Genomic DNA, 25,379 nt, shown 5'->3' on the forward strand with positions numbered 1-25,379 from the left:
TAATTTAAAAAAAATAAATATATGTTTATTTAAAAAAGGAAAAGAAAAACCCTAACCAAGAACAACCCCTGGTACACTGAGAAATCAATGCTTCCTCTGAAAGCCAGCAACAGCCAGGGTTGTCATACCCAAGAAGTACAGGTACCTCAGTCCAAACATCAGGTCTCAAATATTCTTCTGTGGTCAAAACTGGCATTCAACAAGTTGCTGGTCTTTGTGGGCTCCAATTATTAGCACAGACAACTGTTACCACTGGATATCTCGCTGCCTATGCCCACTACCACAGCCCAGCCACCCCCACAGCCTCAGGAAAGTTACATATCCTCAACACTCCATTTGTAGGCAAGTTCCTCCACTGCCTTCTTGCTGGCAAGCCTGGCAAAGCGCTTCTGTTCAAATCCATTGGATCTGCAATCAAAAGAGATATACTATTCAGCCAGAACCCTGAAAGAGACATTTATTTTAAAAGAAAGGGAAGAGTTCACAATATAATGAAATGGGGGGAAAGTAAGGAGTCATATGAAAATATTTAAGGCATGGCAGGGCATGGTGGCTCACGCCTGTAATCCCAGCACTTTGGGAGGCTGAGGCGGGTGGATCACGAGGTCAGGAGTTCATGACCAGCCTGACCAATATGGTGAAACCCTGTCTCTACTAAAAATACAAAAACTAGCTGGATGCAGTGGCAGGTGCCTGTAATCCAGCTATTCAGGATGAAGCAGGAGAATCGCTTGAACGTGGGCGGCGGAGGCTGCAGTGAGCTGAGATCGTGCCACTGCACTCCAGCCTGGGTAACGTAGTGAGACTCTGTCTCAAAAAAAAAAAAAGAAAAGAAAAGAAAAGAAAATATTTAAGGCATATGCAATAGAATCAAAGGGACAAAATATATCATTCATCCTTTTCTTGGTCCTTGTTCAGACCCTTCCCCCACTCTGACAGCTATTTCAAACATTTGCCACTCTTTAAAAGCCCAGTTCTCTTTCAGCTGATGTCCACATCCTATATTTTATCCATTCATTACAAAAACATGTATTGAATTTTGTTTATATACTAGGTACCATGGTAGGCACTGCATGAAAATGAGTATCACACAGCACTTGTCCTGATGAACTCCCAGACTAGTGGAAGAGACAGACATTTAAACAAAAAAATTAAAAGAACCGCTTAAACTCTGGCAGAAATACGTATGGGGTATCATGGAAACAGAATGGGTATCTTAATCAGCTTTGGGGAGGTATGATAAAAAGGTGACATGAGGGTTGGGCAAGAATGATCAGTAAAGGCTTTGTGTTAACTACAGCGCTGGGGATGGGAAGGGTCAGAAGGGTCTGGAGGTCATTTCGAACAGAATGAGCAACAAGAACAAAGGCACAGAAATAAGAAGTGGCCTGGTATGTGCAGCAAACCAAAGGCAAACTGGTATGGCTGGAGCCTGAAGTATGACAAAGGGAACAGCCACGAGTCAAAGTTGGAAAGGCAGGCAGAGGCCAATGCATAATGAACTTTGTAGGCCATGGTAAAAAGCTTAGATTTCATCCAGAAAGGATAGGTTTAAAGCAAGAACTTAAACTGCATTTCAAAGAGATCACTCTGGAGGAGATCTGGGGCAGGAAAATCACTGCAATGGTCCAGGCAACAGATGATGAAGACAATGATAAAGAGGGATGGAAGAGAGAAGATACAGCAGGCAAAATTAGTAAGACTAATTAGTAGGACTAATTGATTAGGTACACAAGGACAAAGAAGGAGGAGGCAAATTAGAGAGCACAAGAGTAGTAGCAGGCTACAGTAGAAGATGATGAGTTCAGCTTTAAATACGATGCATTTGAAATCTCTCAAGTCCAAATCAATAGAGAAATCCAACACATAGCTAAATACACCAGACCAAGATGCAAATACTGATTTGGAAATCATGTACATATAGCTCATAGTTGAAAACATGACTAGATAAGAATCAGCCAGAGGGAGCACATAGAGTGAGAACAGCTAAAAATTACGGATGGAGCCCTGGGAAAGATTTAAGAGGTGCACAGAGGAAGAGGAGTTTGCAAAGGTGGCCCAAGAATGATCAGAGAAAAGAACCAGGAGTAGGGTGTCATGGAAAACAAAACAGGGGTGAATTTCAAGGAGGTAGTGAGTGGTCCTCAAACCCCTTCTAATTACCATGCATTCTCTTGGTCTTCTTATCTAAATTTCTTGAAACAGCCTGTATTCACTATTTGTTTCCTCACTTTTCATTCACTCCTTAATACATTAGAACCTGGCCATTGTTTCACTATACCATGGAACTAGCCCTTTCAAGTCATCAATGATATTCCTTGTTGCCAAATCCAGTGACTCCTCCTTCCTCTTTCCCAAATCAGCAAACAGGTCCCTCCAGCTCACCCCAACCACATTCCCACTTCCTATTCTCTTACTAACCATCCTTACTACCACTGCCTGAAGGTCATAGTTCAGACATTCATTACCTTTAGCCTGAACTACTGCAAAAGCCTTGTATCTGTTCTACTTCCAATCTTGTGCCTTTCAAATCCTTTGCATTACTGCTATAATGGATTTGTCTATCTAAATTGCAGAGCTGTTTTTAATCCTTCCGTGGCTCCCCTTTACCTCTAGAGTGAAGACCAAGCTCCTCAGAAAGGCTTCCAGGGCCTTCTGTGATCAGGGTCTGCCAACCTCTCTCATCCATCTCAAACTTCATGCTATCCAACAACAGCAAATTACTTATGGACCCCCACCACCTGGTATCACCATGGTGTCTCATAGCCTTATGACTCTGCACATATAGGACCCTCTTCCTTTAACATCTTTCCTTTCCTTCTTATCTTGGCTGATTTACCAATATCCCTTAAAACTCAGCTCCCATATTTCATCCGTTAGGAAGCACTTCCTGATCACATCCTCCTAAGGCTCAACACACTCTTCCTTTGTGCTCCCAAAACATCTTGAAAATCTTCTATAGCAGCATTGAAATTGAATGCATTGAAATTGTCTGTCTTCTATTCTAGACTGAAAGTGAGCTCCTGGGCTCAGGGGCTATCTCTCATTAATCATGGAATCCCTAGTACCTAGTACCTAGCTACTTACACTTATAACATGTATGCTAAGACTTTCCCTTAAGGAATGAGTGGAGTAATGGAGGGCTTTAAGAAGGGAAACTTGGCCGGACATGGCAGCTCACGCCTGTAATCCCAGCACTTTGGGAGGCCAAGGCAGGTGGATCACCTGAGGTGATAAGTTTGAGACCAGCCTGGCCAACATGGGGAAACCCTGTCTCTACTAAAAAAATACAAAAATTAGCTGGGTGTGGTGCACACGCCTGTAATCCCAGCTGCTCGGGAGGCTGAGGCAGAAGAATCGCTTGAACTCAGGAGGTGGAGGTTCCAGTGAGCCAAGATCATGCCACTGCACTCCAGCCTGAGCGACAAGAGCGAAATTCTATCTCAAAAAAAAAAAAGAAGAAGAAGAAGGGAAGTTTATTATAAATGGCATCCTCTCCAACCGTAGAAACATGGATGGTACTCCAAAGCACCAAGGAAACCACTGTTTTTTACCTTGGTAATAAGGTCTTAAGAGATTTATACTAATATGATAATACAAAGGACATATGAATAACAAACACCAAATCCTAAGCAGAATCAGAAAACAAATTGCAAGAGAACTCACAGTGGAAAGAGCTTTGGACCAGAGAATCAGGAACAGAATTCTAATTCCAGCTTTCTCAGGGAAACTGCATGCCTCTAGGCAAACTGCTTATTTATTGGGCTTCAGTTTCTCTTTTAATTAATAGGGGCTGGGTAATTACCTCATGGGTTTTTCCAACTGTAACATACTATATATCTGTTCTGGAAATATCCCCTTGCAGTGGGCCGAATAGAGACAAAACTAGGAAAGATGATGAAAGATGAATAACAGAAAGAAAGCAAGGGTGACAAAGGGAAATAAGAGGAGAAATCTAGGATAAAATCAGAACAAGAAGTGGAAAAAAGCAACTGAGAAAGATGAAGACAAATTAAACACTAGTAAAAAACTAGGTCAGGGAGAATTCTAAGTTTTGGGTCCAAAAATTAAAAAACAAAAAACAAAAACTCGGTAGCAGGGAACATCTGTAGGGTTGTGCTATAAAAAGATCTACTTCTGGCCATATGTATGGCAAATGAGTATTCTGAAAAATCCTCCTTCTACCAAAAGCCTACATACTTTTTGCAGTTCATGTAGTGAACCGCAAACGGAACTAGTAAGCTAGCCTGTAACCACAACTACCGTAAAGATATCTAACAAGATGAGGAACTACAGTCATCTTATAGACATCTGCCAATATCAGAAAAAAGAGCCTCACAATTTTTTATTCTAGAGATGGGGTCTCACTAAGTTGCCTAGCCTGGACTTTAACTCCTGGGTTCAAGGGATCTTCCTGCCTCAGCCTCCCAAGTAGCTGGTACTACAGACACATGCCACCACACCTGGCTGTTGGATTTTGACAGCACCATGAGAGACAGAAGACAATGCCTTAGGCCCATATAAGGTGGGGAGTTAGATTCTAGACACTGCAGAGTAACCTGAGCAGACTAACCTATCCTCAGTTAGCAACTATGAAACCTAGGCGAAGTAAAGAAATACAGGTATTTGAACATGTGGAAGAGTGACCAAAAGTAAGTATAAACTGGATGAAGTCTGTATATGAGAAGAGATTTGCTAGAGGGCAACTTCCCAAACAGCACAGCTCATGAAGGCAGAAAGTCACAGGCTTACTGGCTTGAGGAGTTAGTGCAAAGTGGGCAGAACAGCTAGGAAATTAGGAGGGAAATCTTGAAAGAGAAGGAACTACAAAAGGGATGAACCTCAAAATCTACATAGAAACCCTACTCAAATCCTTGGCTGACTGTTAAACAACACATGTGCAGAGAAAATACCATCAGGCCAATAAAAAAAAATGGCAGCTGGAAACTAAAAGAACTGAGCAGAGATTGTAGCTGTGGTCCACTGCAAAGGAGACAGTTTGGAGTTCAGCCATGTTAGCTACCTGCTAGAATAAAAGCCAACACACTTAAGAGGAATGTGTTACACTTAAGTTCAGTGTAACAGAACTCAAAGTCTCTACAGTGAATCATTCATGATGCCTAGTAACAATTTTAAAAAGTGACCAGACAGGTAAATAAACAGGAAAATGCAATACACATTGAAGAAAAAGCAGTCAATTGAGAGCAATTCTGTGGTGAATCAAATGTTGCAATTAGCAGACAGGACTTCAAAGCACCAATTATGTATCATAAATATTTTCAAGAAGAGGAAAATGTCTCATAATGAACAGATGGGAAATCTCAGCAGAGAAATGCAAGCTATTAAATGGAAATTTTAGTTGAAAAACAAAATAAACCAGCTAAAACAAAAAATCCACAATTGATAGTAACTGATAGAAAAATACAGACACAAAAAAACCCAGAACATAGGTGATCTAAGATCTAAACACTATTAACCACCTTGACCTCATTGACATTTATAAAACGCTACCTTTTATAACTACAGAATATACGTTCTCTTCAAGTGCAAATGAAACATTCAGAAGACAGACTATATACTGGGCCATAAAACACATCTAACAAATTTCATTTGTATTACTGTTTTTGGAGACAGGGTCTCACTCTGTCATCCAGGCTGGAGTGCAGTGGTGCAATCACAGCGCATTGCAGCCTCGACCTCCCTGGGCTCAGTGATCCTCATACCTCAGCCTCCAGAGTAGCTGGGACTACAGGCGTGTGCCACTATGCCCGACTAATTTTTATATTTTTTTGTAGAGACAGGGTTTTGCCATGTTGCCCAGGCTGGTCTCAAATTCCAAGGCTCAAGCAATTTCATCTGCCTTGGGCTCCCAAAGTGTTGGGATTACAGGCATGAGCCACCGCGCCTGACCAACAAATTTCTTTTTTTTTTTTTTTTTTTTTTTTTTTTTTTTTTTTTTTTTTTTTTGAGACGGAGTCTCGCTCTGTCGCCCAGGCTGGAGTGCAGTGGCCGGATCTCAGCTCACTGCAAGCTCCGCCTCCCGGGTTCCCGCCATTCTCCTGCCTCAGCCTCCCGAGTAGCTGGGACTACAGGCGTCGCCACCTCGCCCGGCTAATTTTTTGTGTTTTTAGTAGAGACGGGGTTTCGCCGTGTTAGCCAGGGTGGTCTCGATCTCCTGACCTTGTGATCCACCTGTCTCGGCCTCCCAAAGTGCTGGGATTACAGGCTTGAGCCACCGCGCCCGGCCACAAATTTCAAAAGATCAAAATTACAGTATACTATCTGACCAAAATTGAATTAAATTACAAGTAAATACTAGTAAGATATCTAGAAAAGTCCAAATATTTGGAATTAATGCACTCCTAAATAACCTATGGAGCAAAGAATAAACCAAAAGGATAATTAGAAAATATTTTGAACAAAATCCAATATACATTCCTAAAAACAAAACTCTCAGCAAAACAGGAATAGAAGGGAACTTTAACTCGATAAAGGGTATCTACAAAAAACCTACAGCTTACAACACACTTAATGGTAAAAAACTAAATGTTTTCCTCCTCAGATTAGGAACAAAGCAAAGATGTCTGCTCTCACTACTTCTATTCGACATCTGCACTGAAGTGCTAGCTAATGGAACAGGGCAAGAAAAAGAAGCAAAAAGCATCTAGATTGGAAAGTAAGAAATCAAACTGCATGCAACGATGGAACGACCCTCTAGGTACAAAATCTGATGGAACCTCTAAAAAAGCTATTGTACAAAGTGAGCTTTACCAGAAGGAAAACAACTGACATTACAGTGTAACAGAGCTCAAAGTCTCTACAGTGTATCATTCATGATGTCTAGTAACAATTTAAAAAAGTGACCAGACAGGTAAATAAACAGGGCAATGTAATCCACACTGAAGAAAAAGCTGCCAATATAGAAACCAATCCTGTGGTGAATCAAATGTTGCAATTAGCAGACAGGAAGGACTTCAAAGCACCAATTATATATCATAAATATTTTCAAGAAGAGGAAAATATCTCATAATGAACAGATGGGAAATCTCAGCAGAGAAATTAAGCTATTAAATGGAAACAGCTCAAGCAATGGAAATGCCAGTGATAACATTTAAACTTTCAAGTGTAAATTAGAATTCTGAAAAACTGTGAACTCTTTAACTTCCCATTATTTAAAGATTTTTGTGATGAGACCAGAAATGATGTTAACAAAAGTGACTTTCTAATATTGTATAGTGGAAATATGTCAACATTTGGAAGGTCTGAAAAACTCAGCAAACCAATATTTTACAAATGACCAATGCATGATGTTATAAAATCATGCATGTTGTAAAAGATCCACTCAAAGTATTAAAAAAAATTAATATAACAGTAATGAAAGTTCTTTGATCTGGTTTCAGGTTCCACATAGCTCACCTTTAAGAAACCAGCACTTGTTGAGTTTTTGTGTTAACATTAAGAAATATAATATGCCTTCTCTTTCTAACTACCTATGTGTGAGGCTAAATTTTCTTCCTATACTTCAACTGAACAACATATCACAGCAGACAAATGCAGTCAAGTTACCTACCATTAAGTCAGACATTAATGAGATTTGCAAAAATGTAAATCAATGCCATCCTTCTATTTTTTCACTTGGAAAATGTAATCATTTTTCATTTAAAAATACAGTAATTATGGGTGCAGCACACCAACATGGCACATGTATACATATGTAACAAACCTGCATGTTGTGCATACGTACCCTAGAACATAAAGTATAATAATAAAAAAAGTTATGTTAATGTAATTAGTTTATTATTTTTTAGAATGAATAAACACTTTTTAAATGTCTGAGTTTTAATTTATAACATGGTAAATACCAATATATATAATCCACATCAACAAAAGCTTTTTGAGGTCATCAGTAATTTTTAAGAGTGTAGGCCAGGCACGGTGGCTCAAGCCTGTAATCCCAGCACTTTGGGAAGTCGAGGCAGACGATCATATAAGCCCAGGAATTGAAGACCAGCCTGGCCAACGTGGCAAAAACCCCGTCTCTACTAAAAATACAAAAATTAGCTGGGTATGGTGATGCACACCTGTAATCCCAACTACTCAGGCCGCAGAAGCATGAGAATTGCTTGAACCCGGGAAGTGGAGATCACACCACTGCACTCCAGCCTGGGCAACAGAGCAAGACTCTGCCTCAATAACAACAAAAAACAAGAGTGGTTGGGCATGGTGGCTCACCTGTAATCCTGTAATCCTGTAAACCTGGAATCCCAGTATTCTGAGAGGCCAAGGTGGACGTATCACCTAAGGTCAGGAGTTCGAGACTAGCCTGGCAACATAGTGAAAACCTGTCTCTACTAAAGATATAAAAAATTAGCTGGGCATGGCAGCACGCGCCTGTAATCCCAACTACTCAGGAGGCTGGGGCAGGAGAATCGCTCGAACCCGGGAGGCAGAGGTTGCAGTGAGCTGAGATTGCGCCACTGCATTCCAGCCTGGGCAACAGGGTGAGACTCCATCTCAAAAAAAAAAAAAAAAAAAAAAAAAAAAGAGTGTAAAAGGATCCTGAAATTAAAAAGTTTGAGAATTATTGTGCTAGATACTAAAACAATGTCCTTTAGCAGGCAAGAGGAGATAGAATCTAATACGTAAGTACACGAACTGACTCTGGATGGAAGCAAATATAGTTCATCCATCATAACAGACAGGAAGTTAGAGCATGTGGGTACAGATGCTGGTAGGTAGACAGATGAGGTGGTAGAGGACCGTGAGACATTAAAAGTGACTGCCTCCTAAGACCGTAAAGTGAATAAAGATTCAGAGGCTACATTTTAAAGACATATCACATAGAAGGCTCCAGACTACGACTCATCACTCGACCCCTCTAAACCTTAGAAAATATCATTAAAAGTAACTAATGTCCAAAACAAAGGGTGTCTTATCTGAACCACCTGAGTTGTTTGTACAGAGCTTTAAAAAGTGTTATGAAAAGGAAACAGAAAGAGGAGTGTTCCAAGCATGAAAAATAGGATTTGTGGACCCCAGAAATAGAAGCAAGCAAAGTGCATATTTTTCACCTTGTGATTAAAGCAGAGAATGAAATAAAGTGTGGAGCAACTTACGAGTGGTTAGGGAAGGTTACAGTCAGGTAGAAGAGAAAATAAAATCCTAAGAAATACCCAGGCTTACCTGTCCACTCCATCCCAGCGATATCCGGGCCAGATATTAAATCTGTTGGGAGGAGGTGCTGGACCACTGTAGCGAGGTCTCACTAAAGAGAGGAGTAAGAAAAAAGTATTTAGTTAATGACATAATTTAATTCAGAGCTGGATGGCAATGTGGGAATTTTTTATTATTATTATTATTATTATTTTTAATAGTGTCTCACTCTGTTGCCCAGGCTGGAGTACAGTGGCACAATCTCGGCTTACTGCAACCTCTGCCTCCTGGGTTCAAGCGATTCTCGTGCCTTAGCCTCCTAAGTAGCTGGGATTACAAGCGTGCACCACCACGTCCAGCTAATTTTTTTTGTATTTTTAGTAGAGACGGGGTTTCACCATGGCCAGGCTGGTCTCCAACTCCTGACCTCAGGTGATTCACCCACCTCAGCCTCCCAAAGTGCTGGGATTACAGCCTCCCAAAGTGCTGGGATTCCGTGCCTGGCCCGGAAAAATTTTCACATAGAAAGACCAGTTGAGTTGAATCTAAACTCACAAATACAATGAATTTAAATTATTTGGGAAATCCTTCCTTGCATACAGCTATGTATCAGCATCCTAATGATTCTCTCTCTTCACAAGTCACCTCCAGCTCTGATGATTCCCAGAAGTCCCACCTTTTTTATTCTTGTTCTCCTTGGCCTTATTCTTCTTGATGAAGTCGGCCATGGGGTCCCCTTCTCTTTCTTGTTCTCTTAGCATCCTATCCAGATCTTCGTCATCAATATAGCGGGCCAGAGGCTTTTGCATCTCTTTCACTGCATCCTCCACATTTTGTTGCTGTTGCCGGCTCTGGGCAAGCCTGGGCAAAAAAGAACCAAGAGTGTTTGCTATCCTGTATGACATTTCCACTTCTACACAAGATGGACCATACTGCTAAATTTGGAGACTCTCCTCTTTCTAGTAGTACCCTAGGGCAAATACTGAGCAGGGTAAAATTCCCAGAATATCCACTGGAAGTGTGGAATATATCAATATCCTAGGAAGAAGATTCAGCACACCAAATTTCCCATTACTGGTAACAGCTCTGAAGGCATAATAAGAAAGTGAGTGATCAAGAAGAGCAGAGAAATGACTTGTTCCAGTCACTGCCATCTTGTTTACCCTTTCAGTGGTTCCCTTACCCTTTTCCCCACTGGGCATACAGCTCATCTCTCTCTGAGTCCTTTTCTGCTTTCCTCCTTTGCTCTAAACGTTCCAGTTTCAAATTCCTCTTACGACCAGACTTATCTCGAAATACGGTTTCAGCATATTGAAATTCAGCTGCAAAGGAAAATTATACTCAAATATCAGGATCAAAATCAGAAATAACATTCTAAGAGATCAAATCAACCGCTTGGGATTCTAATGCTGGATAAGAACTTCTGCAGCCAGACCAAAGTAGTTCCTACCAACATCTAGGTGCATATTGGCACTGGGCCCGAGAAATGGCATTTTTCTTTTTTTTTTTTGATATGGAGTCTCGCTCTGTTGCCCAGGCTGGAGTGCAGTGGCGCGATCTTGGCTCACCACAACCTCCACCTCCCGGGTTCAAGCGATTCTCCTGTCTCAGCTTCCTGAGTAGCTGGGATTACAGGCATGCAACACCACGTCTGGTTAGTTTTTTTCTATTTTTAGTAGAGACGGGGTTTCATCATGTTAGCCAGGCTGGTCTCAAACTACGGACCTCAGCTGATCCACCCGCCTCGGACTACCAAAGTGCTGGAATTACAATGAGTCACCACGCCTGGGTGAAATGGCATTTTTCAAGAAGGAAAGAAACACTGGGACTCACTGAGAAATTACAACCATGCATAAAACCAGAGCTGAAATTTGATAGCAATTAAAAGTTTAAAATACCAGGTACAATAAACTAAATTAAAAAAAAAAAAAATTAGCCTGGATTGGTCTCTGCACTTTCATATTTTTACCTTCAAATGCCATGGTTTCTTGATCCTGTTTCTTGAGCTCCTGCTGTTCTCGCTGTATGTCAGTTAACACCAACCCAGTTTTAGCCCCAGAATACATGTGTGCAGCCTATGCAATGGAAAAGGGAGCATCCAACATTAATGAGATGATGTGGCAGTAGGCTCCATGGGTACACAGTTAGTTGCATTTGTGTCTGATGACCAGCAATAATTAAACCTCAAACTCTAGCTTTATATTCTCATTAATTACCATAGGATTCAAAAACTATAAAAGAAAATCAAATTTCATCAAAACCATCAAGTTTAAGAGTAAGCAGAAACACAAAGTAACAATATATTAAAGGGAGAGCTACACATTTGCATTTCTGACTTTTCAGAATATAAACTGCACACATGAAGATTCTCTCAGGTCATCTGATCAGAAACCAGTATAAAGCACTAAGCCTTCCATTAGAGACCGACACTGATAAAATATTCCATTTACAGTACAAACTCAAGGAAACCTAAGATCCTTAAATTGTGGATATATTTCAGGGTAATAACAAAAGATCTAACCAAATGAAAACTTTTTGCTAATTTCCACTTAGTATCAAGATAGCAAACCAGCCCACGAATGAAGCACACAGTGTATCCTGATATCCTTAAGCAATCAAATTGGACTAATATTAAGTTGTCCATGAACTAAACAGATATATAAAATGTCAAGGGGTCCAGCTGAAACAGAGACCGCTTTTTTCCCTAAAAGAGAAGAATTTCACTCCCTAGGTAAAGAACAAGCTGGTCTACCCTGCCAGGACCAGTCTTCTCAGAGTTTTCTACAGACAAGATTTACCCGATAAGTCTGCACTGGGGAGAAAAATGCACATCACAGCCTCTATCATTCTGTTTCTTAACCACTCACAAATAAGATTCCTTTACTACTACCAATGTTCTTTACAATATAATTACTCAGGGTTCATATGGATTTTTGGGTTTTTTGGTTAATTCATCAAGATTTATCATGAATTCAAAACAAAACATTGACCTTTCGGACAACATGATTTCTAAAAGTGGTTTCATATTTTAAGTGTCTGTTCTTAAGTTCTGGATACAGAGACCTATAGTCCAATTTATAGTAGTAAATCACTAACACTAGATACTTACTTTGTCCCAGACACTGTGCTAAGAGGTTTACTTACACTGGCTTAATTATCATAACGACCTTACACAGTAGGTACTACTATTATCCACAATTTACAGATAAAGAAACTGAGGTTTAGAGATATTAAGCATCTTGCCATATGATCCGTTTGACACAATGTTTGTGCTCCAAACTCCACTCTGCAAATTACAGTCCCCAGTTTATTCCTAAGAAAATAGGAAGCTTTTCTGGACCTGTTAAAATGAGATTGTAGAATTAAGAGGCTATAAAAGCAGAAGCTACTTGGGAAATCTGGTATCTGTAAGTCCATCCGGGATGGGTTATAGCCAGTTTGCCTTCAGAAAGAAAGACCTCCAAAGGTCCTTTTAACTAAGATTTACTACACTTCTAAGAGCTACATCCTTCTTCTTGGCTTATCTGGGACATATATAAAACTGAGAGAGAAGAGTCACACAAAAAGAAGGACATGGCTCCTGAAAATCCTGACCTTCTTTCCAGGAGGCTGACTCCTTCGAGGTGGGGACAGGTCAGAATCAGAAGATTTGGTCCTCTGTCTCCTCCTTGGTGGAGAGAGGTCAGAATCAGAGCTCCGGTGTCTAGTTCTATTCCGTGGAGGTGATAGATCTGAATCGGAATCCTGGTGCCCTGGACTTTGTTTATGCCGTGGAGAAGAAAGGTCTGAATCAGTTGTTTTCTGGCAGTCACCTGGATAGGAGCAAAGAATCTGTGTGACTCTGATGTCCCCTAGGTGAAGAACTTACATGAAATCTCCTATGGCTGGGAGAAGAACCTAGAAATTAAAGAATTCCTTTTATTTTATTTTATTTTATTTTTTGAGACAAGAGTCTCAGGCTGGAGTGCAGTGGTGTGATCTCAGCTCACTGCAATCTCCGCCTCTTGGGTTCAAGCAATTCTTGTGCCTCTGCCTCCCAAGCAGCTGGAATTACAGGTGTGTGTCACCACGCCCAGTTAATTTTTGTGTTTTTGTTTTTTTTTTTTTTTTTTTTTTTTTTTTGAGACGGAGTCTCGCTCTGTCGCCCGAGCTGGAGTGCAGTGGCCGGATCTCAGCTCACTGCAAGCTCCGCCTCCCGGGTTCACGCCATTCTCCGGCCTCAGCCTCCCGAGTAGCTGGGACTACAGACGCCCGCCACCTCGCCCGGCTAGTTTTTTGTATTTCTTAATAGAGACGGGGTTTCACCATGTTAGCCAGGATGGTCTCGATCTCCTGACCTCGTGATCCGCCCGTCTCGGCCTCCCAAAGTGCTGGGATTACAGGCTTGAGCCACCGCGCCCGGCCAATTTTTGTGTTTTTAGTAGAGATGGGGTTTCGCCAATGTTGGCCAGGCTGGTCTTGAACTCCTGACCTGAGGTGATTCGCCTGCCTCGGCCTCCAAAGTGCTAGGATTATAGGCTTGAGCCACCATGCCTGGCCAAAGAGTTCTTTAAAATCCCCTTGGAAGAATCTAAGAAAATAACTTACCAAACTAATGTACAATATTTATTTAGTTTTTCTATGAAGAATTATTATTAACCTAAACATAACTATGGATGACATAGGAGAAGAGCAAAGTCAGAAACAACTTTTAAGACCAATAGGTAGAAGATGACATTCTATTCCCAAGTGACCACTGACTGTAACTGGTGTGTAAGATCTCCACACACTCCTCTATGTCAGTAACCCCACTCATGGAAAGACAGCTCTCCATAGTGTGGCAAAAGTCAGAAATACCTAGAATTATATTCTGATATCCTCGGACTAAAGGATAACAAAGTGCTTTAACTTAAAATTAAAATAGTTCCTGGGAACAAAAGAGGGAATAAAAAATTTAACTGCACAGGCCTAAATTCTAGTGACTGTATAAGCATCACAAGTCACCTCCCAAAGAGCATTCTGCAATACGTATCGACAGTCTTTAAAACGGCCACATCTTCTGACCCAGTACATCAACTTCTCAGCTTTCTAAGAAACCTATATAGAAGTAGTTGAATTTCCAGGAAATCTATCTAGAAGTAGATAAGGAAATAATCCAAAATGGGGACAACAGTTTATGTACAAGGATGTTCATTATAGAATTACAGAAGCAAAAACTTAGAAATAACCAAAAACATTCTTTATTAGGAAAATGGTTAAATTTATGTAATGAAACACTATTAAAAATATTAACATAAAGATGTTTTTATGGCCTGAGGAAGACTGTTAAGAAAGGAGAGCAGGCAAGATTGCACATGCAATACAAATGTTCTACATAGCCAGAGCTCAACTATATAAAAAAGGCAAACCAAAAAAGACTAAGGTGGCCCTGGCTACAACACTAATTGCCTCTGAATGACAGAATTTTGTGTCACATTTTATCTTTATACACCTCTGTACATTCTAAAGCTTCTGCAACAAATAAATTGTACTTTTCTATGGGGTGGGGCGAGTACATAAAAAGATACATGAAAACCTTCCTCCTGCCACCATAATCCTTTAACTCTCCCAAACCCAGCCTCTCACTTTTCAAAACTTTCCCAAAGAAACTCCATTCTCATACCTAATAAAACAAGTAAAGGGCCAAAAGAAAGCTCCCAGGGATACATATGTCCCTCTCATGGACAGTCATATGCTCACCTTTGGAATCAAACTGCTTCTTGTCTCCAAAATGGGATTTTGTTTGCTTTTTTCGTGGAGGAGAGAGGTCAGGGTCATACTCATATTTGCTGTTCTTTGGGAGTGACGAATGGGAGGCTCCTGACTCCTTCCAATGTGGAGAAGTCTTGCTAGAGGCTCTTTCTGGGGCTTTACCACTTTTGGTTCTGGGTAGGGAATGAGTGACAGTAGGAGCCAAATCAGGGGAGTCATGATGGGCCCTTCTGAGTTGCTGTGTGTCTGAAGAGCCAAGAGTCCTCCTAGATGTGTCAGGGGAGTTGTTATGGACCCTTCTGGTGGTAGAGATATCTGAGGAATCATGACGGGCTCGCCCAGGAGAGGGATCTGGTGAATCATGACGGACTCTCCTAGGAGATGCACCTGAAGAATTATGCTGAGGCCTCCTGGGAGAAGGATCTGGAGAATCATGACGGGCCCTCCTTGGAGGTGAAGTGTCTGAGGAGTCATGACGGATCCTCCTGGGAGGAGATGTGTCTGAGTCATGACGAGCCCCTCTGAGGGGAGAAATATCTGGGGTGTCATGACGGGCCCTCCTAGGAGATGAATCCGGGGTATCATGACGGACTCTCCTAGGAGATGAATCCGGGGTATCATGACGGACTCTCCTAGGAGATGAATCCGGGGTATCATGACGGACTCTCCTAGGAGATGAATCTAGGGTATCGTGAAGAAAATGCCTGTGTGAGGGTAGGTCTTCATTGTGGCCTAAACACAAAAAACAAAGAGTCAGATTCCCAAAAATGCTCTGTCCCTCTGTCCACCCCCACACCCAGTTTCAAGACATGCTCCAGCAGCACATACCTCAGAACTGCTCAAAAAGCCCAAAAGGCCTGCACAGTTTTCTTGCTTAGCGGCAGCAAATCACCACTCATGAATATCTTAAGAATAACCCCTCCGCCTACCAAGTCATAAATTTGCAAAGCATTTTCAGTACATTTTTCATATTATACCCTTTAAGGTAAGCAGGGCAGGTACCCTTGTATTATGAACAGAGCCTCTGTTTTCAGCTGAGGAGCTGAGCGATTTCTTACCCAAGGTCACAGCTAGTAAGATGAAGACACAGGCTAGAATCCAAGTCTTCTAACTCCCAGTCCAATGTTCTTTCTAAAACCTCATTTGTGCAGAGTTCCCAGCTAGTGGCTCCTACTGATATTTTGCCTAGATACTTTATAGTTTGTACTCACTCCTCTTTCAAAAGGTAAATTGACTAAAACAGTGAATATCAAAATCAAATGCTGTTAACTATTTAATCCATTTCACTGTGCTCTTCGTTAGAGAGCGGAAAAAATCACAAAAAAAGAAAAAGGAGCAAGTAATTACCAATCACCTACTGTGTGCCAATGTTTTATAGAGATTACCTGATTCAATTCTCATAAGCCTAGGACATAAATATTGTCATTTCCATTTTATAGATGAGGAAGTTAATACTCAGAAAGATTAACTTGCCAAAGTCATATTGCTAATAAGTGGTGGAGGAGTATTTAAATTCAGCTCTATTTGACTCCAGAGTCCACGTGCAATCTTTAAAATACGTAAATCTTTAAAGTTAAAAAACAAGTTTGAGACCTTCCATTTTCAAAGGCACCACAGAATGAAATATCTATAGCATCTGGAACGGTTTCAAAATCCAGTTCTTCCTCTACCTCTATCTCTTGTCATTGAGCTCCATAGCCCAAATAAAAATAAAGGCTGGGTAGGAACCAATGAATACTTGCTAAATGAATGAATTAAACCAAGTCAACTCCTTTACTTTGGGGAACAGGCCTATCTGATTGGAATCCACTCCACAGAGAAAAGTATGATGTCTGTGGGGGGCCTAACAGTAAATCTGAAGGAAGTAAGGGTCAGAGATTGGTAAGCGTATTTCCAGTAACAGATTGGGATGAGGAAGTGAAAGCAAGGCAGAAGAAAAGGAGTGAGTGAGTGAGTGAGTGAGTGAGTGTCTGCAACTGACTTTCTAAACATTCAGATACCGAAAAGCACTGTGTGTGTGTGTCTGTATGTCTTCCTAGACAAACAAGATATGGAGACCAAAAGACTCTCTTTGGAAAAGAATTCTGGTTAGGCTACAAAAATCAAATGCCTACTAGCAATTAAACAATTCTACAGATATTTATTAAAGGCAGCTCCTTGTGCTAGACAGGGAACTATCATGGCAAATAAGACCAGTCTATGCTCAAACAGATGTGACACACAAACACTTTTTATCCAAGTCTCAAGGACTCAAATTTTTTTCAAGAGAGTTAAGTTATAAATATTAGCTTAGGAAGAGTCTAAAGTGGGCAGGTGGAGGGTAATGCACTGTAAAATACCAATATTTAAGGAAAGAAGAGAGAAATTTACTAACACAAACAGAACAAAAAACATTGGTCCTTGACCCCCCAGAAATGAGTTGCTTCATTGTGGAAGAGGACAGTGGTAGCTAAAGTCCCCAAATTCTGTTCCTGTTTCTTGTAAACTCCTCCCAAAGTCTTGCCTATATACCGAGGGCTCTCCTATTCTGAGTCAAAGAGGAATGGGTGCTCACAGGCCTCCAAATTAGTCACCGACCTCAGTAACCCTAATGCCAAAATACAAGAGAAAGAGGAATATCTGGTCTCTAAGTTCCTATGTCTTACTACTTCTGAAGAAGTCCAGCTTCCTTTTTCCTGCTTTATTTTTCAGGATCAATGACATGCTAAAAAAAACTATGCATTCCTCTAAAAGAAAAGTGTAGAAAAGAAAAAAAGACCTCCCCTACTAATGGAGATTTAGATTTATCTATTGTTGGAACTCACCTCCCAGAAGCTTCCATTTGGCACTGGAACGAAAGGCCTCCATCTGCTTTACCTCTTCCGGCCGCTCATCCACAAACTCTGCCACCTGGGGGAGTAAAGATTTCCTATGCTGAGGAAATCCACAGGATCCAGCCAAGAAGCACTGTCTCAAGAACCTGAAGTTACAACCATTCCGATTCCTAACCTAAGGGCGCACACATATCCAACATGGTCATGAAGAAATAAGTAGGGGTCTTCAGTTATGCTAGCTCCATAAGCACCTGATTGTCACTGTATTAGTTGAATTGTAGATCCTTCTCTAATTAATCAATTTCCCCGCAAAGGTTAATTTCTTTCATTACAAACCTTTTTATTAACCTGCTAGGTACACAACAGCCACTTGTAAGCTAACACTAAATTCCTATTACACTTTTACTTCTACATTAAGAGTGAAAACATAGGTGGCCCCCCATCATGCCTAGCACTAATCAAGGACTTTGGGTTTCTATGAAACCTTTCTTGTTGTAGGTAGTCACAATAATAGGTTTTCTTGAATACAACCAAAAAGAGCCAGATGTACACAGAATCATTAATCTTTAAGAGCTAAAACCACATTTCTTATCTTCCAAACTTCTGAACGAATCAGAATCTTCTCTATAGTATTCCTAATAAATGGTCACTCACCCAATCCCTTCCTGACAAGGACCTCATTTATCTTACAACGCAGTCCACTGCATTTTTCAAAAATGTTAGAAAGTTCTTAGTTTTACTGGTCTCATCTCTACCTTCCTATAACTTCTTTGAATTGATTCTAGTTCTGACCTCTGATGCAACTGATCCCTTTTCCACATGACAAATTTTCAAAGAATGATGGCATAATAAATCCTAGTTACAGAGTAGCAACTATGTGCAAGGTACTGTGTTTTGTGTTTTATTCATATAATCTAACTCGATTCTCACAATAACCCTGCAAAGAAAGGCTCCACACTACTGAATAGCAAACTGACTCAGAGAAGTTAAGTAACTTTCTCAATATCACAAGCTAACAAGTGGCAGAACTGGAATTTAAATCCAGGTCGTAACAGCCCTCTACTTCTCCGAAAATCCTACCATCATTCTTCATATAACCCAGTTTTGAGATCTCTCACTGAGCATTAAAAGCACAGGTTTCGGGCAAGATGAATTAAGATCTAAACCCCAGTTCTGCCACTTAGCATCTGTGTAACCTTTGGTAAATTATTCTAAGCCTCAATTTCCTCATTTGTAAAAGTGGGATTCAAAGGATTGCTATAAGGATCGAATGAGATAATTCACGTAAGCTTAGCCCTGCATGGTAAATGATAAATGCTCAATAAATTACACCTATTAGTTATTCCTGTGCTGTCACTGCTCTCATAATCATCATAATCGTTTTGCTATTATTACTGGTGGTGGCAGTGGTGGTGATCTTGCAGTTACAAAAATGAATTCAATAATCAAGATCTGTTTTAACCAATGCAGAGAGCAGTGGCACTAAAGCCTCCGTTGTTTAGGTTTTTGGGCCATGATAAAAGCAAGACAATATCATAAAAGAAAATGGCCAGGTGCAGTGGCTCATTCCTGTAATCCCAGCACTTTGGGAGGCTGAGGCGGGTGGATCACTTCAGCCCAGGAGTTCATGACCAGCTTGGGCAACATGGAAAAACCCCGTCTCTACTAAAAACACGAAAATTATCTGGGCATGGTGGCAGGCGCCTATAATCCCAGCTATTCGGGAGGCTGAGGCAGGAGGTTCGCTTGAACCCAGGAGGCAGAGGCTGCAGTGAGCCAAGATCGAGCCACTGCACTCCAGCATTGGTGACAGTGCGAGAATCTGTCTGAAAAAAAAATAAATAAATAAAAACTATTATGAAGTAAGTGAAAAGGCAAATGATAAAATACACCTACAACATAAGCCTAATGAACATATAAAAAATGATTCATTTCACTAGTGTCTGAAGAAACTGGGCCAGGCACGGTGGCTCACGTCTGTAATCCCAGCACTCTGGGAGTCCGAGGCAGGTGGATCACGAGGTCAGGAGATCAAGATCATCCTGGCTAACACAGTGAAACCCCATCTCTACTAAAAAATACAAAAAATTAGCCGGGCATGGTGGCAGGAGCCTGTAGTTTCAGTTACTCTGGAGGCTGAGGCAGGAGAATGGCGTGAACACGGGAGGCGGAGCTTGCAGTGAGCCGAGATTGCACCACTGCACTTCAGCCTGGGCAACAGAGCAAGACTCCGTCTCAGAAAAAAAAAAAAAAGAAATGGATACCATTACTCACTTGCTAAATCGGCATAGGTTTGCTATTGGTTTTGCTTTGTTAATAATTCTTTAATATCGGCCGGGCATGTGGCTAACACCTGTAATCCCAACACTTTAGGAGGCCTAGGCGGGAGGATCACTTGAGCCCAGGCGTTCAAGACCAGACTGGGCAACACAGAGACCTCATCTCTACAAAAAATACACAAAATTAGCCAGGCATTGAGGTGCGCACCTTTGGTACCAGCTAGTTGTGGGGCTACGGTAGGAGGACTGCTTGCACCTGGGAGGTAGAGGCTACAATGGGCCATGATCACACCACAATGAGCCATGATCACACCACTGTACTTCAGCCTGGGCAACAGAGCAAGACCCTGTCTCAAAAATGATAATAATAATATTGACGACGTAGGCGAACTGGCATTCTCATTACCTCTAGTGGGAGTGTAAACTGGTAGCACCTTTTGGAAAGCAATATGGGAATGTTACTAAAAAGAACCATACCCTTTGATCCATTCATTTCATATTATGGGAATAAAGAAATAAACTGATTTCTACAAATGACTTATGTACAATGATGTATGATATTTTAAAAGTGGAAACAGTTCATGTATCCAGTAATAGAACAGATTAAATATATATAGTAAACTACTACATAACCAATAAAAATCATACACTCAAAGAATATTTTAAGGTCTTACCAAAGTATCCAAAACATATTATTTAGCAGAAGAGTAGACTCCAAAACCATATGTACAGTATGATCCCAATTATGTTCAAAAAAATAAAACACAAGCATGTATAATCTCTAAAGAGAAAAACCTGAAGAGATATGCATCCAAATATCAGCAGTTGCCTTTGGATGGTTACAATATAAGTGGTTATTCTTTTAAAAACTTTAAACTTTTTTCAATTCCCAAATATTCTGTAATAAACATGCATTGCTTTCATAAAATTAAAAAATAACAACAAACATTGTTAATATTTATTTGTTCTGACCAAAACTAAATTGGCTCCCTAAGATCGCTATTTCCCTTCTAATTACTAGCAAGCCCTCTTTTAAATAATCTATTTTAGAATTTTGCTAGGAATTAATGTTAAATACTCATCTGGAATCCATCTTTACCACCTTTAGTGGAATTCAGCCTATCAACAGCTCTCCTTTCCACTTTGTTTCTCAGAAATTCTCAGCAATGGTTTCATGAACCACTGGAAGGTCATTTGCCTATGATTTTGTCCACCTGGCTCTTATTTATCCTTCAAAACTCAATATTTACATCTTTCAGGATATCTCCCAACAGAATACAAAGTATGCTACCTCCCCTGGGCTCTAATGGTACTTGGTACATATGTGAAATATCCCCAACATTTACCATACTGTTGAAATTTATTTGAAATTGTTTTCCATTCCAGGGTATAAACTCTAAAATATAGCTATGTTCTATTAATCTACATATCTCCAGTACTTAGGCAAGAACATACAATTTGAAAGTTTGGTTAAATCAATGAAAAAAAGGAGCAAATAAAAAGTTCCCTATAATTGAACCTCAGCATTGTTTTTAAGGAAGATTCCAACAAACTGAACCACAGCCAATTCACATCATTACTCTATCACTGATGTTGAGGAGTCCTCTCTCTGTGATCCGTCTCATTTCTAGGCTGATGGGCCCTCCATAAAGAGAGGAGTTGGTGTATAGGCATCAGCAAAGAAAACTATTTTAAACAGCTCTTTGGAAACTGTCACCTCTTTTCTGTTCTCAACTAACCCCCTACAAATCTACCCTGAGCTGGGAAAAGAAATTGAGAAGCCTGGCCTGGCACGGTGGCTCACACCTGTAATCCCAGCACTTTGGGAGGCCAAGGTGGGTGGATCACCTGAGGCCAGGAGTTCAAGACCAGCCTGGCCAACATGGTGAAACCCCGTCTCCACAAAAACACACACACAAAAAATTAGCCGGGCATGACGACCGGTGCCTGTAATCCCAGCTACTCAGGAGGCTGAGGCAGGAGAATCGCCTGAACCCAGGAGGTGGAGGTTGCAGTGAGCCAAGATCACGCCATTGCACTCCAGCCCAGATGACAGAGTGAGACTCCGTCTGGAAAAAAAAAAAAAAAATTGAGAAGCTTGCTTCATTTCAAAATCCTGACAGCCCCAAAGATACATACCACAGGCAAATCTCCGTCATCTTCCTCTTCCTCCTTTTCTGGTTTACTTGTGGAGATAGCGGTCCAGCTCACATCATCATCCACAATCCGCATTCTAAATGAGAAGAAGAAGATCAAAAAGAGTCATTCTAGGATACCAGCCTAAAAACACTTATCTATCGGTTTTAAAATAAAAGTTCAAAATCCTACAGGATCCTGCATGGTCCAGTCTTTGTCTTCAAGGTCATCTTAATCTCCTACTGCTACTTCCTTGGTTGAACACCTCCCTGGGTCAACCTTTGGTGCCTAGGAAGGAGCCAAGTTACTACCACATCAGTTTTCACATATGCAGTTCCTTCCCTCTGCCTGATCTACACTTCTCAATCTTTTTCTTTTTTGAGACAGGGTCTCACACTGTTGCCCAGGCTGGAGTGCAGGGGCACCATCATGGCTCCCTGCAGCCTTGACTTCCTGGGGTTAAGTTATTCTCTCCACTCAGTCTCCCAAGTAGCTGAGACTACAGGCATGTGCCACTGTGCCTGACTTTTTTTTTTTTTTTTTTTTGTAGAAACAGGGTTTAACCATGTTGCCCAGACTGGTCCCAAACTCCTATATGCAAGCAATCCACCCGTCTTGGCCTCCCAAAGTGCTAGGAAACTCTTCCTCATTCCAGGAAACTCTTCCTCATTTTTCAGGTCCTAACACAAACTTAACTTCCTTTGGCAAACTTTTTTTTTTTTTTCTTTTTTTTTGAGATGGAGTCTTGCTCTGTCGCCCAGGTTGGAGTGCAGTGGCACAATCTCAGCTCACTGCAAGCTCCGCCTCCCGGGATCACGCCATTCTCCTGCCTCAGCCTCCCGAGTAACTGGGACTACAGGCGCCTGCCACCACGCCCAGCTAATTTTTTGTATTTTTTTAGTACAGACGGGGTTTCACTGTGTTAGCCAGGATGGTCTTGATCTCCTGACCTCGTGATCCGCCCGCCTCGGCCTCCCAAAGTGCTGGGATTACAGGCGAGAGCCATCGCACCCAGCCTGGCAAACTTTTCTTGACTGCTTCCCGGATTCCCCCACTATCTCACACTCACTCAAGACCACGGACCCAGCCAGGCCCAGTGGCTCACGCCTGTAATCCCAGCACTTGGAGGCTGAGGCGGGTGGATCATGAGGTCAGGAGATCGAGACCAACCTGGCTAACATGGTGAAACCCTGTCTCTACTAAAAATACAAAAAAGTAGCCAGGTGTGGTGGCGGGCACCTGTAGTCCCAGCTACTTGGGAGGCTGAGGCAGGAGAATGGCATGAACCCTGTAGTTGGAGGTTGCAGTGAGCTGAGATCACGCCACTGCACTTCAGCCTGGGGGACACAGTGAGACTCCGTCTCAAAAAAAAAAAAAAAAAAAAGACTAAGAACTCTTGTTAAAAACTCTTGGAATACTTTCATTGCATTTACCATAAAGAAAATACATCAATTAGTTGTGTAATTAGTTGCTTAAAGCCTGTATTCCCACTAAACTATAAGCTCCACAAGAACAGGGACTATGTTTCTTTTTGTTCACAGAGGCATCCTTAACACCCTACAGTAACTGGAATACGGTGTATTCAATAAATGCTTGTTACATGGATAAACTATAGTTGAGCCCCAATAATAACCATGACTGCCATGATGTGAAGTTATTCAAAAAGCCAGGGTCACTTAATGCAATCCCTCTAATCACAATCACCACTTCATAAAAGCATTATTATTCAGTATTATTCCCATTTTAAAGATAAGGAAACTGCAGTTCAGTGAGATGAAACACCTTGCCCAAGGGTACACAGCCTATAAAGTGGCACAGCTAGGATTCAAACTCTGACCAGTGCTGCTCCAACACTCAAGCTACTTTCATCACATGGCACTGCCTCCAAAGGATCCACACAAGTCAGTGAAGCAGAAAGACGAGGACAATAATAAGGCAAGCACCAAACCAGAAAACAACATGGACTAGTTCTTTAGAACAATGTGACTTCACTGGGTATCTTAGTGCCTTAGGGTTACTGTAACAAAGTACCACAAAATTGCGTGGCATAAAACAACAAAAACTCTCACAGTTCTGGAAGCTAGCAATCTGAAATCCAGGTGTCTGCAAGGCCATCCTCCCTGCAAAGTCTGTAGGGAAGGATCTTTCCTTGCCTCTCCCAGCTTCTGGTAGCCCCAGGCATACCTTGGCTTTTGGCAACATAAATCCAATCCAATCTCAGCCTTCATCTAGACATGGTCGTTTTTCCTTTGTTGCTGTGTCTGTATCCATACTTCCCTCTTTTTAAAAGGAAAACAGTCATTTTGTATTTGGCACCCACCTTAATCAAGTATGACTTCATCTTAACTGATTACATCTCCAAAGACCCTATTTCTAAATGTCACATTCTGTGGTTCTGGGTGGAAAACGATTTGGTAGGGCCCACTACATTGGGCCACAAAGTTTTCCCATTTGAAAATAATACCCAGTTCATGGTACTGTTGTAAGGCTTAAACAAACTTATGTTTAAATTTCTTATAATGTTGCCTGGCAAGAAAAGTGTAATTATGTAAATGTTAACTTCTCTTGTTAGTAGGACTATTACTAAGAGTAACAGGAGGTGATCCAAGGTCTCTGATTCAGAGCCAAGTCTTTGGGATTTGGGAATCCCCACAGGCAGGTACCGGGCCCTAAAGATTCAAGCACAGAGGCTTTGAATCCGCTCCATTATTCTCGGGGCGCAACATTCATTCCCCATGGAAGAGGACGGAAGTCTACCAAGGCGGGAAAAGAGTAATCAAAGTTACAGCCCGGCTCTAACGCACTGACGCTGCTGCTCAGAGGCTCGAGGTGTAAGCGGGCCGGCAGAGGCAATGCGGGGCCTCAAGCGATGTGAGTAGGGCCCTGGGCATGAGCAGGGGTCGGCGGAGAAGCCGGGAGACCCGCCAAGAGGGAAGGAGTCGCCAGGCGACCGAGGGCGGAGTTGGGAAGGGTGAGGGGTGGCGAGTCGTCGCAGGCCCCGCCCCGGCCGGTACCAACTCACCCCTTACCGCCGGCCCCGCCAGGCTTCGGCCGCTTTTTGCGACGCTTGCGACCGGACTCAGACCCCCGGTCGACGCCGGCATCTGCCCCGGACAAGTAACGCTTCAGATACTCGGCCTTGGAAAGCGGCGGAGCTGCCGCCATGGCAGCGACGAGGACAGAGTGACGGGTCGGCGCTGGGGACAAAATTCCTCAACGCGTAAGGGACGCCAGCCACCCGAGGGGGCGGGGCCAGGGCCGGAAGTGG

The 25,379-nt window shown here is 41.8% G+C and overlaps 1 protein-coding gene across 2 annotated transcripts; it reads right to left on the minus strand.

Moving 5' to 3' along the window:
• Positions 1-25,315, minus strand: BUD13 (BUD13 homolog). Of its 2 annotated transcripts, none has more exons than XM_025356882.1 (10): positions 25,134-25,315; positions 22,115-22,208; positions 17,688-17,772; positions 14,872-15,615; positions 12,748-12,965; positions 11,123-11,228; positions 10,337-10,475; positions 9,830-10,014; positions 9,184-9,265; positions 1-408 (listed from the first exon to the last, which is right to left on the minus strand). In XM_025356882.1, the coding sequence occupies exons 1-10, from the start codon at positions 25,274-25,276 to the stop codon at positions 315-317; spliced, it is 1,890 nt and encodes a 629-aa protein (XP_025212667.1). In that variant the 5' UTR covers positions 25,277-25,315; the 3' UTR covers positions 1-314. The 2 variants fall into 2 exon arrangements, with proteins under 2 accessions (XP_025212667.1, XP_025212668.1); XM_025356883.1 differs by having other exon boundaries at positions 8-408; positions 15,271-15,615.
• Positions 25,316-25,379: the final 64 nt, after the last annotated feature.

The sequence above is a fragment of the Theropithecus gelada genome, chromosome 14 (genome assembly GCF_003255815.1).
Source record: "Theropithecus gelada isolate Dixy chromosome 14, Tgel_1.0, whole genome shotgun sequence".
Lineage (NCBI taxonomy): Eukaryota > Metazoa > Chordata > Mammalia > Primates > Cercopithecidae > Theropithecus > Theropithecus gelada.